The 15353-nt window shown below is 39.6% G+C and overlaps 2 protein-coding genes, 1 non-coding gene and 1 pseudogene across 3 annotated transcripts; 1 reads left to right on the top strand and 3 right to left on the bottom strand.

Annotated features, from left to right (window-relative positions):
* The first annotated feature begins 682 nt into the window (after window positions 1-682).
* Window positions 683-4060, top strand: LOC126608760 (3-hydroxy-3-methylglutaryl-coenzyme A reductase 1-like). The gene is made up of 4 exons (XM_050276766.1): window positions 683-1656; window positions 1923-2104; window positions 2644-2984; window positions 3278-4060. The coding sequence occupies exons 1-4, from the start codon at window positions 752-754 to the stop codon at window positions 3539-3541; spliced, it is 1692 nt and encodes a 563-aa protein (XP_050132723.1). The 5' UTR covers window positions 683-751; the 3' UTR covers window positions 3542-4060.
* Window positions 4061-4404: 344 nt separating this feature from the next.
* On the bottom strand, window positions 4405-4477 carry TRNAK-UUU (transfer RNA lysine (anticodon UUU)). The gene has a single exon. It is a non-coding gene; the product is annotated as a tRNA-Lys (tRNA).
* Window positions 4478-4698: 221 nt separating this feature from the next.
* On the bottom strand, window positions 4699-6842 carry LOC126608811 (thioredoxin reductase 2-like; annotated as a pseudogene).
* Window positions 6843-6961: 119 nt separating this feature from the next.
* Window positions 6962-9621, bottom strand: LOC126608793 (thioredoxin reductase NTRB-like). The gene is made up of 2 exons (XM_050276796.1): window positions 8458-9621; window positions 6962-7226 (listed from the first exon to the last, which is right to left on the bottom strand). Exons 1-2 carry the CDS (start codon window positions 9518-9520, stop codon window positions 7156-7158), a joined length of 1134 nt encoding a protein of 377 aa, XP_050132753.1. The 5' UTR covers window positions 9521-9621; the 3' UTR covers window positions 6962-7155.
* Between the last annotated feature and the right edge of the window lie 5732 nt (window positions 9622-15353).

Here is a 15353-nt window from a genome sequence, read left to right as displayed (position 1 = left end):
CCTACTCAAGTTTTCTTATTTTAATTAGGAAATTAATATAGGTTAAGGACGTGCATAATTTGATTTCAAAAGATGTGATAATGAATCTCACTCATTCAATTTGTCCTCCATATAACCAACCACTTTGGTGTTCTTCTTAGTTATAAATTGACATTATAAAACTCGATAACGAACAAAAAGATGTTAAGCACTACTAGAGTGTAATGACATTATATCCCATCATTGTGTTTCATGCCAACTAGGTGATCTGCAACCACATTCATCTTCATGTAACACAGGAGATGTACCACTCTACTCTTCAAACCATAAGCTTTTAACATTCCATTCAAATATAAAACAATAAATTCAATAGACATGTCAAATTATAGTTAACAAGTAAATAAGAAATATGACTACTTATTTTTGAGAAAGTGAACCAAGTATTTTCTTTTAAATCCCAAGATAAAATGAGCAGTTGAAATTTATCGTAATTTTTTTGAAAATTAAATAAATAAAGCTTTCATCGACTCTTTCTTCCTTTATTTTTGCTAGGAAGAAAAATACTTAGTAATAAATGGCTTATTTCACCTACTTTATTTCTTTAAGTTTGAATAATGCCCCCCGCGTTTCCCCTAAAACAAGCACCAAATTAGAATTTAATTAAAAAAAAAAATTGTAATCCCCCCAAAATTTTCATTTATTTATTTATTTTCAATTTTCATTTCTCTCACTGTACCGTACCCCCTTTTCTCTCTAACCGCACCCAAATTTCATGGACGACCTCCGCCGGCGACCACCCCTCCCCAAACACCACCACCACCGCCGCCCTAACCAAACCGCCTCCGCCGCGGACCCAAATTCCTACCCCAAGGCTTCCGACGCGCTTCCTCTGCCTCTTTACCTCACCAATGGCCTCTTCGTCACTCTCTTCTTCACCGTTGCCTACTTCCTCCTGAACCGGTGGCGCGAGAAGATCCGCACGTCCACGCCGCTTCACGTAGTCACGCTCTCGGAGATCGCCGCCATCTTCTCTCTCTTCGCCTCCGTTATCTACCTCCTCGGCTTCTTCGGTATAGACTTCGTCCAGTCCTTCGTCGCTCCCCGTACCCCGCACGACGACTGGCACGAGCACGAGGTTCTCGAATCGCCGCCGCCGCGTCCGCCTCAGCAGAAGAAAGACGAGCAGCTAATCTCTAAAGAAGACAAGGAGATCGTCGAGTCGGTGTTGTCCGGAACGACAGCGTCTTACGAGCTCGAATCGAAGCTCGGGGACTGCAAACGAGCTGCGGCGATCCGGCGCGAGGCGTTGCAGAAAACGACGGGTCGTTCGCTGGAGGGCCTGCCGCTGGAGGGCTTCGATTATCGGTCGATACTGGGACAGTGCTGTGAGAATCCGGTGGGGTATGTGCAGATCCCGGTGGGAGTCGCCGGACCGCTGCTTCTCGACGGAGAAGATTACATGGTGCCAATGGCGACAACGGAGGGGTGCCTGGTGGCCAGCACCAATAGGGGATTCAAGGCAATCTACGCCTCAGGCGGCGCCGAGAGTGTCCTCTTCAACGACTCCATGACCAGAGCTCCAATTGTGAGGTTCCACTCCGTCGTTAGGGCTGCTCAGCTCAAGTTCTTCGTCGAGAACCCTCTCAATTTCGATGCTCTCGCCGTCGTTTTCAACAGGTTAAACCCTAGATTTTCAATTCAACAGCTTTTTATTGTTGCATTGTTATTTTTGTTTAATTGAGGAACAAAAGAAAGACCAACCAATTAATCATTAATTTAGTTGTTAATACAGGTTAAGTTTGTTTATGATGTTGATGGGGGACTTTGTTTGTTTGTTTGCTTTGAATTGTTCTGTGTTTTTTTTCACCCAATTTTCATTTTTTTTTCTTCAGTTTTGTGATTAATTGCATAACTGATAAAAATGGTTCTTCATTCCTGTTCAGGTCTAGCAGATTTGCAAAGCTCGAAAAGATTCGATGCGCAATAGCAGGCAGGAATCTGTACCTAAGGTTTTCATGCAGCACTGGAGATGCCATGGGGATGAACATGATCTCCAAAGGCGTTCAATATGTTATCGAATTCCTTCAAAATGAATTCCCAGACATGGAAGTTGTTGGCATCTCTGGTAAGTTTTACTCAGTTTATGTCTTTACAATGAATTTGCAAGTTGTACTACTGTGAAATGGATTTCAGTTGCGGGATGCACGGCTTGCAAGAGAATGCTTGTTGCATAAATACACCAGCATGCAAACATTCCTTTGCCATCATGTAATAGTTTGTATCTTCCCTTTTGAACTTAGATTTCAAATAGAATAAAAGGAAAACTAATGAAAATGGCTTGAAAACTTTGAGTTTTAACGATGAGGACAAAATAAATGGTAAAGTGAATAGTACCAGGATTGATTTTTTAGTGTAAAAATGTGGTTTTTCGTTAAAATGAACAATACTGGAAGTTTTTTGTTAAAGTTCCCTAGAATAAATTGCTATATATTTTATTGACAGTGGCATTTTCCTTGATTAATTTTCAAAATCCTATGTAAAGTGTCCTCATTATAATATAGTTATCCCATTGGTACCAAATCTATTGTTGATTATCCATTTGCAATGTACTTTTCTATAATTATTTGGTGAGGTTGTCATTATGTGCTTGTTCGGGTTGCACAGGAAACTTCTGCTCAGACAAGAAAGCAGCAGCCGTAAATTGGATTGAAGGGCGAGGGAAATCAGTAACTTGCGAGGCAGTCATCAAGGAGGAATTGGTGAGGAAAGTACTGAAAACCGATGTGGATTCCCTTGTGAAGCTTAACGTGAATAAAAACCTTGTTGGGTCTGCCATGGCTGGTGCTCTTGGCGGGTTCAATGCCCACGCCAGCAATATTGTCTCTGCAGTCTTCATAGCCACTGGCCAGGACCCTGCTCAGAATATTGAGAGCTCTCACTGCATTACCTTGATGGAAGCCGACGGCAATGACCTTCATATCTCAGTCACCATGCCTTCCATTGAGGTACAAACACAACACTATTATAATTTTACAGTTCATTTTAAATATTTAAGTTGATTGGAAGGTGAAGTTAATTAGACCATATCCAAATTCTTCTGTTCCAGAGATTTCGTTTGATGACCCCATCATAGGATTTAAAAATTCCAGATTGGAAGGGTTAATGTGGGGCAGAAACCATCGTTGTGCTTTCCCATATTAAAAAAAAAAAATTACATTGCAAAGTTGCGGTTTTTTTATCTATCGGGGAAATAATTGAATAGAGATCTGACTACAATTTGCGTTTTTTAACTTTTCAGGTGGGTACAGTTGGAGGAGGAACACAACTCGCATCCCAATCAGCCTGCTTGAACTTGCTCGGTGTCAAGGGCGCAAGCAAAGACTCTCCTGGTTTAAACTCAAGGCAACTGGCGAGAATTGTAGCCGGAGCTGTCCTAGCAGGGGAGCTTTCTCTCATGTCAGCCATCGCATCCGGGCAGCTAGTGAAGAGCCACATGAAATACAACCGATCTAGCAGGGACGTTGCAAACCTTGCCTCGGTAAACACGGGTAAAATACATTAAACCCTAAACCCCATTGAATCCCCAAAAAAAAATACAAAAAAAATGGAAAATGGAGGGAAAGGAGAAGCAGAAATCAAATAAAGTCTCTCTCTCTCTCTCTCTCACACACACACACACACACACACACACACTAGAGGACATTGTGCTGGGGTTCGAGAGGGAGGGAAGGAGAACATGGTAGGGTTGGTGATGTCACATGGGTGAGAAGGAATAAAAACAAAAATACAGAAAGGAAAGGCTGGGATGTTTGTTCTTGTCTTCATACTGCTGCCTGCCACTTGTTGCTGACAGAGAGCTTCCAAGAGTATCTGGTGTGTGATGGGTATCTTCAGGATATTAAGCTTGGTTGTGATCTTTGATTTATGATTCTTGTTAATTTGTTTTTTATAGTTTAATTTAATTGTTTTAGGATTAAATTAAACGCGTTTTTACGAGGGATTTTGTTGTTTCGGCCTTGTACAATTTACGACACTGTTATTTGGATCGGGCTAAGATTATTGCATCCTTGGTTTGGTTAGAGCTTGCCAATGTCTCTGCATTATTCCATGTTGTGTACCGTTTGCCTTGTCATTTGGTGAGAGACAAAGATATAGTTGGCATTTGCACGTGTGATTGTGATATGACATCCTCTGACATGTATCAAAGCGTTCTTTTAAAGTAGGGAACTTTAACGAAAAACTTCCGATATTGTTCACTTTAACGAAAAATCACATTTTTACACTAAAAATCAATCATGGTACTATTTACTTTAGCTCACATTTTTACACTAAAAATCAATCATGGTACTATTTACTTTACCCTTTATTTTATCCTTATCGTTAAAACTCAGGGACGAAGAAAGAAAATAGTTCACCTGAAAACTACACCGTCTGTAAGAATCGAACCCATGACCACGTGGTTAAAAACCACGCGCTGTACCGGCTGAGCTAAGACGGCTTGCTTGTCAAGGGTTCTTTTCGTATCTTGTATATAAAAAGAGGGTGAAGGCATACGATAAAAAGTATTCCTTAGGCGTTAGTAAAAGCATGGGAAGTTATATATCATAATCATGTTATCATTCTCATTCCATGAATAACGTATGTTTTACTAATACAAGGAATAAAAAAGTAAGTTTGGTCACACGTTAAAGTATAGTATTCCGTACATGAACAACGTAGTACAACATTAACATGACTTGTTTATCTCATACGTGAACAACCAGTTACGTTTTTCATTACTATTCACGACTTCTATCGTTCCAAGTAAGTTAAATTGTCAATTATAGTTTACCATTCACATGTGAGACGCTTGAAACTTGGAGTTTGAAATGGCCAGCGCCGTGTCGTGAACACAGAGGTTCCAGGCATGGAATTTCTCAAACCCTTTTTCCATGGCTCTAATCCGAGAAAAGGGTCACCAAATGAAACATGCACACCCTCATTGTGAAAGCAAGAATGTGCATGATAAATAATAACCCGATACATCATACATGCATATTCGACTCCAGTACTGATATCTAATAACTTAGACTTCTTACTCGCACATCAGGTTAAATAAAAAATTTCGGCCATCGAGAGTTTGGTTCAGTTGCTAAGGGTATGATTATGAATGATTAACCTCCAATCCAAGTTCCTTCTCCACTGCAAGCAGTTCTCGTTGGTGAACGATTTGTAAATTCTTACGTATATTTATATCGATGGCAGCTAGCATTTTGGCGCCAATTATAAGTCATTTCGACTTGAGGTTGTGGGTATGCCCTGACACTGGTGGTGATAGTAGTCAATCTCCCCTAAATTTTCCTTCACCAAGAATTAAAAAAAATATATCGACGATGAAGGAAAGAAAATTTTAAATAAGACTGTAAAACAAAAGGATAGTAGATGTCATGCCATGAACATAGACAACCGCTAGTGTTTTCTGAAGTTTTAGTTTTCTATAAACATAGTTAGATGCATTTTGGTTAGAAAAAAGGGCTTTGAGCCCTTCCATAAGCACTTTCAACCGCTAATATTGAGATATTATTGATTTATATCATTTTGCACATTGATCCGTGAGTAGGATGACATGAACACGACACAGATATAAATAGAGTAGGATGCATGTTGGTGCCTCTCAGAGTAGGAGTTTTAAGTCGTGGTAGTTGAACTTGAATGAAGAAAAGTGAAATGCTACACAAATATATATTTAGCTCATCAAACTACCAAGGATTAAGCAAGTTTAAGGATTAAGAGAAGGGTTTACCTGTTCCGGCAGCAGTGATAGCCCGCCGGTACTTCTTGTTCTGAACATCTCCCGCCGCAAAAACTCCTCTCAAAGTGGTCTCCGTTGTCCCCTGCTTCGTCACAACATACCCACCCATCCACATCCAGCTTCAACTGCCCGCCCAAAAATTCCGTTGCCGGATCATGCCCGACCGCAGAAAGAGGCCCCGAAACCTTCAAATCCCATACTACCCCAGTGACCAGTCTTCACAATCACCCCCGCCAGTGATCCACTCTTATCCCCGTAAGCTTCCACCACCTCCGAGTTCCACCCCACTCCGATTTTTGGGTTCTCCCGTACAGTATTCTGCGTGATCTTCGAAGCCCGAAACGTGTCCCTCCGGTGAATTATGTAAACTTCTGATCCGTACGTGGCCAAATGATTCGCCACCTCCATCGCCGAGTCACCACCTCCGATCACCGCTAGCCGCTTGTCCAGATAGAGGGTGCCGTTGCACGCAGTGCAGCGCAGGCCGAATTAATCCCGCGGTTCCAGTGAAGTGAAGGCGTCTGGCGACGGTGCCGGTGGCGACGACGACGGAGTCGGCAAGGACAGTCTTTTCTTCGGTGGAGATCTTGAAAGGGGTGGCCGAGAAATCGACTTTGTTGACCATTTCCGATAAGATTGTGGCGTGGAAACGGTCTGACTGCATTCGGTAATTGGCCATGAGAATTGTTTGAGGGAATACCGGGAAATTCTCGAAGTGGGTGGTGGTGGTGAGCCTGCCGCCGGGGGCGATTTTGTTGGACATGCAACTCTCAAAGAGAATCGGCTTGAGGTCCGCTCTAGCGGCGTATATGGCGGCCGTGTGTGCCGTCAGTCCGCCACCGATGATGCAAATTCTGGTTCTTAGGGTTTTCCGGTCGTCCATGGCTGACACTAGTTTTTGCGCCTTCTTCTGCTATGAAGGTTAAAAACACCAAATATTTGACAAATAAAAGCTTTTGCTTGACAACCAAGAAAGAATGCTCATGTCTGAACGGGGTTAGGCGAATTCTTTCTCAATTGCCCTTCGCTTGTCGTTAGAGAACTAGAAGCTTATTAGTTTGGTAACAAGGGGAATTAAATAGAGATTTCTTTCTTCTCAATCGATCAAAACAATTCGACCGTCGTTAAATCAAAATTTTGGATGCCAAGTAATGAAAAATTGCTAAATCTTGAAGCCATTCAAACAAAGCATACGCGCAAGCACAAGCACACGATTGTATTAGGTCGCAGATGCCGTGCCATGAACATGGTCTAGTAACAACGTAAAACAAATAAAATACTTGAATAATTACTGCAAATCTTCCTTAATTTTCTTTATCCTTGCTGTTTAACTAAATTTTGCTTCTAACCGAGCATCGCTTGGATTCCTCGCCAATCGAAGGTAGTCAATCAGTCTTACCCTCCTGGGATCCAATCTCTTGCAAGTAGTGTTCTGCTTCCAAGGCTGCCATGCATCCTGCATCGTTATCGGAATGAAAGAAATCAAGTGTTAGAGATTGCAATGACTAAACATCTTATAATGCAATTAGAAACAAACAATCGGAATATATAAAGAAGACCATACATCTAGCATTTTCGGCCTGCTCATTTACACCCGTGAAGAAATTTAAAGTTGACAAAATTTTCCTAAACGAGATTGATAACGGTGCCAATCAAAGTTATCAACAATATAAATCAAATAAATCAGTGAACATCTAGCAGGATGTAGCCATCCAACTCAATTTATGCATCCTTATGAATATCTTGTGGTGTAAGCAAGCCTGATGAATTACAATTGGAGCAAAAGTTGTGCCAAAAGTGTAAATGCATCATTGTATGCCCAAGTTCAATTCACGGAGCATCAAAACAACCTTGAGGCGAACTTTACCTAGTGCATTTAGGTGAAGCTCAACCTCAAGCTTAATGTGACAAGGCATTGAAGTCTTTATGATAGGGCTCCATAAAGGGCAGAGTGAAATCAACTTCCCCACGTTCATAAACCTAACTTAACAATGCATGATTCAGCTCAAGTTCAAGGACGGTACGAGGGTGGCTTCAGCCGAAGGCTTGAGGTCAATCCCATTTGTATATCCTAACTGCTTCTTTGCCATTCAACCTCAGGAAGCAGGCTTTTGATGGCGCAGCTCACGATCTCCCATAGTGGGAGTTTAAGTCATGAGAAACACTTGGGTAGAGACCTCCCGACCACATTGTATGTAGGTTACCTCTCACAAAAGCATGAGACCCCACGTATTTTGGTCCCCTCGATCTCACACTAGTTCTACCCAGTGTGAGAGTTGCCTGATTAGGGCAGCCCTACCGAAGTTTATCTCTTACGTCAAGCATGAAAATAGAAAGATGAATACACAAATAACTGATCGCACTACCAAATAAAAGTGAAATCTTTCCGTAATCCTTTCCAACAGCAAAACGAAAGTCAGCTGGAGATTGAGGATCAATGTTTTATCCAAATCTGTCCACACAAAGTTACCAATACATGCATACAACCAGAAGGTTTAGGGTTTAGGGTTTAGTGATTATGTCCCTGTTAGCAATTTGATCCTAACATGAAACTCAATAAGTAAAGACTCTCAATTGCAATACAAGTAACATAAAAGTCGATCAGATTATAAAGTAAATATTCCACAGAGAAATTTCAAATTGGCATTTTGAAGCAGATTTTCCATTAGAAATGGAAGAAGAGTTACCACTTCCGGCGGCAGTGATAGCCTGCCTATACTTCTTGTCCTGAACATCTCCGGCTGCGAAAACCCCTTTTACGCTGGTCTGCGTAGTCCCTGGCTTCGTAGCAACGTACCCATCATCATGGAGCTCCAATTGCCCATCCAAAAACTTGCTCGCCGGTTCGTGCCCAATTGCGAAAAACAGGCCCGAAACCTTCAAATCGGAAACCTCCCCAGTCACCACATTTTTCACCTTCAGCCCTGCCAGAGGCCCTTTCCCTTCGCCGTAAGCCTCCACCACCACCGAGTTCCACACCACTTGGATTTTCGGGTTGTTCAGCGCCCGATGCTGCATGATCTTCGAAGCTCGAAACGTGTCCCTCCGGTGAATTATGTGCACTTCTGACCCGAACTTGGTCAGAAAATTCGCCTCCTCCATCGCCGAGTCGCCACCTCCGATCACCGCCAGCGGCTTGTTCCGAAATATCGGGGCGGCCCCATCGCAAACCGCGCAGGCCGAAATCCCGCGGTTCCAGTACTCCTCGGAGCCAGGAAACTGAAGGCGCTTGGCGACAGCGCCGGTGGCGACGACGACGGAATCGGCCAGGACGGTCCTTTCATTGGCGAAGATCTTGAACGGAGTGGTCGAGAAGTCGACCTTGTTGACGGTTTCGGTGAACACCGCGGTCCCGAAACGGATGGACTGCTTTCGGCACCGGTCCATGAGTTCGAACCCGAGGATTCCGTCGGGAAAACCCGGGAAGTTCTCGACGTCGGTGGTGGTGGTGAGCTGGCCGCCGGGGGCGATATCGTTGGCCATCATTCCCTCAAACAGAATCGGCTTGAGCTCCGCCCGGGCGGCGTATATGGCGGCCGTATGCGCCGCGGGGCCGCTGCCGATGATGCAGACCTTGGTCCTTAGGGTCTTGAGGTCATCCGTGGGGGACGCTAGCTTGGGCGCTGCTGACGTGGAAGCGGAAGAAGACGAGCGCGATGAGGCGAAAGAGGCGGCTGCCGCTAGTCCAACCGCGCTGCGACTTCTTCTCATCAGGCTCAGCATCTTCTTTGGGTTTGGGCGAAAACCCATTTCTGAAAAAACGACAAGTCGTATTGTGCCCCAATCATAAGAACTGGTCAAACGAAACGAACGCGCGAGCGGTCGCCGCGAATTTGGAATCCAATTTTCTTTTGTGACAAGCGCGCGTTTCGCCGCTAAAACTTTGATAAAAAAGGACAATTTGTGACGAAAAAAACTTTTCTGTTGATAATTGGATTCTGATGTTATTTGTGGTTAATATATAGAATATTGGTTTATTGGAATATGAGGAGACACAATTTCTTGGTAAGCAAGAATTTAGTGTCTTGCGAACATGGCAAGTAACCTTGTGCTTTTCTTTGTTGCTTAACCAAAAGCCAAGGGATATTTTAGGGCCCATTTGGTCATAAGTGAGCGGCATGTACTCCATCTTATTGTTCTTCTAACACATCCAAATCACTGTAGATGTTTTAACCTCACTTGTCAGAGAGAACAATAGGCTTATGTTTCTGGGTCATGGAGACACTAAAAGCTTTGCTATGCCATCAATTACCATTTTTCCCCCGAAAAATTGGGCTTTATTAGTGATAAACACTATCATACCAAACCAACGTACCTTAATCCGGAGTGTCCATTAGACACCTAAATCAAGTTGTGCTGGCCGACACTTAAAATGTGACGATGACATAAAGTGATGGTGGCATAAAAACATGTGAATAAATAAAAAATTCAAATTAATTGAAATAGAGAGAGCAGTGTGCGGGCTAGAATCCAAATTACAATGCATAAGTCTCAAAGAATAAGTACAAGCATAGCACAAAGTAACGAATATATCCATCATGATTATTTTGGGCCTCTAGGGTGTAGAGTCTAATTCACAGAAAACCCAGGCCCATTTACCGTATTCCATTTTTTCTTCCATGTTCCATGTGGATTAGATCATTAACCAAATAAAGTGGTCAATTAATGGATTCTTCAACATCAATTAGCGTTGTTAATCATGGTCTTTTGCTTTAATCCTCGATTAAGCAACTAGATGGTGGGAACCCTTTTTGAAATATGAATCCCACTTCTTTTTCTCTTCTTAATTTCAACGCTGAAAATTTCCTTTATCCTTTTTCTTTTGCCCTTTTGTGTTTTTATTTTTCCTTCAGTAAACCAAATTAATATAAAAACATGTCAGGTGTTAATTTAATCTGCATTCCACACCTACCACGAACCTCCCAAAAGATTGCCACCCCGTACCACCCACCACAGAATCTCACTACAAATTAATCCTCATTAGGGTTGGTATTCCGTCGACACGAACGTGATTAGAGTTGATTAGAACACGATACAAAAATCATTAATTTTGGTAAATCTTTTTACACAAAATACATGCCACCTCCAAAAAAACCAAAACTCCTGACCAAGATCAGATATACAGAGACATAGACGAAAAACCAAACCAAGTTTCCAGCACAAGCAATAATATACATATTTATCGTAGCCCAAAGCATAACATATATAAAAATAAATAAACAACTAGGGGTTTTGATCAACAGAAACAGAAGACCTTTTGATGAACTCCAAACAATCAGCAATGGCTTCTGCATAGAAAGAATTGGAGCGTCCAAATGATCTCAGTCTGCAGAAATCAGCTGATCCTGACCGTCCCTTGTTTTGTTTCATCTCTTTACTGACCAAACTCCTCCTGCTGCTGGTTCTGCTGTTCCTCTTGATATTACTAGGGCCATAATTGGTACCGGGACTACTAGTCCCAGGACAATTTCTTCCCATACTTTTCCTTAGACACTGCAAAGCTTGTCCATATGAACACCTCAAGAATTTGAACAAACACACGAACCGGGCACGTAGGAGCCTCGAGACCGAAAATCTTCTAGGGTTTACCCGGAAACCTCTGTGCGGTCTGCTATTTCTGAATCTGTTGTAGCTGATGTGTCCCATGTTTGTCATTTGGTTTTCGCAGAAATAATGTGATGTATGTTTGTGGTGTAGGGATATATATAAAGAAGGTCGAGGGATGACTTTTTGGATGGTGAGCCTGATGATTGGGGAGGAGTTTGGTTTGGAGGGAAGGGGCTTGGAAATGTCTATGGAGTGTTTTGGACTTTTGGACGGCATTGTCAATTGGGTGGACTGCGGAATCAGACTATTTATATACGTAAAATGGCGCGCCTTGGCTTCATACGCGACAAGGAGATGTTAAACAAACTATAATTACTATTTCATTTTGAGGGTATTGATTTATACACCGTGATTTGATATTGGATTACAATGAATGACTCGTTGTACATAAAGTGTTTTTTTTTTTACTTGCAAATCACAATTTGCCACGTATATATGGAAGCAAGAATTAACTGATTCAATATATGTGTCAATTTTGAGATATAAATGCATGTAAGTAGGAACAACAACGTCTCGCATGAATTCTGAAATAAAGTTTTATATACAACGTCAAATGTGATATTTATGTCACTAAAAAGGATTTTTAGCCAAAATAATCTCTGAGATTGGTATAACTTTTTTATTTTGGTCCTTAAGATTTAGAATCGATAGAACTGGTCCTTAAGTTTGTCCACTGTAAATTTTGGTATTTCCATGGAAAATCTCCGTTAAATAAGAAAATGACAAAAATACCCCCAATACCAAATCATTTTGGCCCATTGCTTATTAAATTGAGTGTATTTTATTATTTTGGTCCTTATTTAATATAATTTTTTTACGAAATAACCAAAATAATTGATGATGAACAAACTCAAATGATTCTTACATGTAAGTTGAGCTAAGTTTCTTTTGAGAGAAAAGGAGATTGTGGATTTTAATATAACAACATAGATGTGACTTGGAGTATACATTTATTTAAGAGAGAGCTGAATTTTGAATAATTGATATGAATGGAGGGCCATCGAGGGGACTAAAGTAGCCAAATTAGCAGACAAAATTGATTTCCACCGAGTGATCCGTGGGGACAATGCCCTGGCAAATTGGTAATCTAATAGAATTGTGCGTATTATGGTGGTCTAAATTCTAACAAATGTTTGACTTGTGAATGAGCTTTATTTGGTAGAGTGGTTAACCTTTTAATTAGGGTTTTGACTAATAAGAGCAATAATATCTAATTCACACATTTACTTTTACGTTTTACACATTTCTCTTAATTTTTCATTGTGGGATTGAATGAATTGAAATAAATTAATAATTAAAATTAACAAGATATGTAAAAGGTAAAATAAATACGTGAATATCATTATCCGATCTTTTAAGGACACATTAGGGTTTTGATAGACTCATGAATCGGCCTTTTTGGCAGAGTGGTTAGCTTTTTTAATAGGGTTTTGATAAATAATGTTAATAGTATCTTTCAAGAGCATTAATAATTAGTCACTAGCTAGGCTGCTTTAGTGAAATATTAAAATTGTTGATGTCAGTTAACGTATTAAGACTGAGGAGACTTTCAAAAATAAAGCTCTTTATGGATTTTCTTTCACTTTATATTTTTAACGCAATGTTTTATAATGTTATCACAATAATTGATGTTAAACTGTGAGTTGACAGAAAATTTATAAAGAATTTCATTTTAAGAGAGTCTCGTATCTTTTCTCTTTCATCCGAAAAAATGTATTAAAAAACAAACCAAGGATTACAATACAATAGTTCAGTAGATCAGTTGAAGGTGAAAAGATGTGACAAAATAAATCACATTTTCCTTGTTGGTTATCAACTTTATCAAAGGTTCTAAAGGCATGTCATGTAGCCAGCGCTTGAATATTGATTAAGTATAATTAAGGCCGTTGTAGTTATGGTAGGAAGAAGAGTGCCGAGGATGGCCGACTCCGGCCATCGATGCAGAACTCACGCTAGCATCAATGCTTTTCAGTCTACTGCGCTGGAAATCAATCACTCATCCATACGTTACGAGATATTTTGCTTAATTTGTCAAGCATATGCATTATGAAGTGGTTAAAGTATCTCACTCATCTCGTATATTCAGATGACATCCAAAAAAATTTATATGAATTATCAAGTAACTAGGAGTCTACCACGTTAATGTTTGGAAGCCAACACGTACGTGCGGGAGTTATTTTACTTTGTCACATATTATATGAGATATTCATTGTATTAATAAATCGGTGGGATGTATTGAACTCATAATTCATTAGTTTTTTTATAATATGAACTAAGTATTGGAATCAAATATATTTGATTGTTCAATCATTTGGTAATCAGAATTATTCCTCGACAAATGATGACTTTTGAGTCAGTTCAACAGAATTTATTTATTTATTTATTTTGTTAAGATGGAGGAACTGAGCCAAATTGTTTTTTTCTTTACCATCAATCAAATCACCGAATCCTTTCGAGACATAAGATTCTATAATATTATCAATCAAATCACCATTTTTTTTCTTTTTCTTATCAACAAATAGGAGAGATTTTTCAGTATTTTTGTCACACGAAATAGTATATCACGTATTCATATATAAATGCTGGATTATATGTGTTAAAAAGTTAATAACTTAAAAATTAAAAATTTTCATCACTTACATAAAAACACGTGATGTAACATCTATATTTTCGTAATAACTAAAAAATTTTCCAACAAATAGATCTCCGTACCTGTATTACACTCGAAATTTTTTCTGCACTGTTGACTACCTCTCACCAAATCCGAATGGGAACTAGCTACTAGTAGTAGGTATGTGAATTTGCGTGCATGTGCATGGGAATTGGGAAGTCAAGGCACGATTTTTAATGAAAAAGAGAGTCATTGGAAATTTGGAAATTAATCAAATCACAGAGAAATTTGAATGCAAAATGCCAAATTGTATATCAATTAGGCTTTATAGTGAAAATGATTTATAAGATTGTGATAACTTTTTATTTTGATCTTTAAAGTTTAAAATCGATAAAATTGATTTTGGAAGTTGTCTATCATTAATTATTTTAGTTATTTTGTAAAAAAATTATGTTGAATGGAAGAAATCATTAATGCAAGTGGAGGGTTGATTTGACAAAAATACTCTCAATTTAACGAAATTTTTTTCACTGAATGACCAAAATGAGTGACAGTGTACAATGTCAAAAACCACTTCTATTGATTTTAAATTTTAGTGACCAAGTCAAGAGTTATGCTAATCACAAGAGCCTTTTAGCTTAAAAACCTATTCCACCGTTAATTAATCCATTTGTTTATAACAACGATTTATAACGTAACAATTTAAGGCCTAGTTTGGTATTGAGGTGATTCTGAAAAAAGTGGGTATCAAAAAAAGCTGGGAGTTTTTTTGTGTTTGGTAAGATGAAAAAAAGCTAAAAACACAAAGCTGCAAAACCTAGCTTTGAAAAACCGGCTTTTTTTTTACATCTGTTTTACATAAAAGTTTACCAAACACTATAATACTGTTTTTTTTTCAAAAGCACTTTTACAAAAAAGTTTATCAAACACTCTGCTGCTTTATTTCATAGCTGCTTATTCTCACAGCACAGCAAAAATATTTTTTTTTCAAAGCACAACAATACCAAACCAGCCCTAAATAGTTAGAATTTTTTAGAGATTTCGAGACAAGTGAGGGATGTCATGGCCGTCCAACTGTTGAAAAATAATAGTATTTATGTCTATTTTAGTATTTGGGTTTTCCTTGTCAGATTATAAATTGGGCCTAATCCATCCAAGGTAGGATTTCTTAAATATTGCTTGTAATTTTAGTTTGAGAAATAAATCAATCAGGATGTGGCCTCTTTGGCTCATGCAGTCATTTTGGCATTTTCGATAGTTTAATAATATTCTTGTTAGTCTTGTTTGTCGTGCATTCTGATATTCAACTTGGTATCAGAACATGTTGATCCTTCAGGATTTAATATGATGTTGATGGGTGTTAAT

Source organism: Malus sylvestris, chromosome 2 (genome assembly GCF_916048215.2).
Source record: "Malus sylvestris chromosome 2, drMalSylv7.2, whole genome shotgun sequence".
NCBI lineage: Eukaryota > Viridiplantae > Streptophyta > Magnoliopsida > Rosales > Rosaceae > Malus > Malus sylvestris.
The sequence above is the reverse complement of the archived record's forward strand: the minus strand, read 5'-3'. Positions and strand labels throughout refer to the sequence as shown.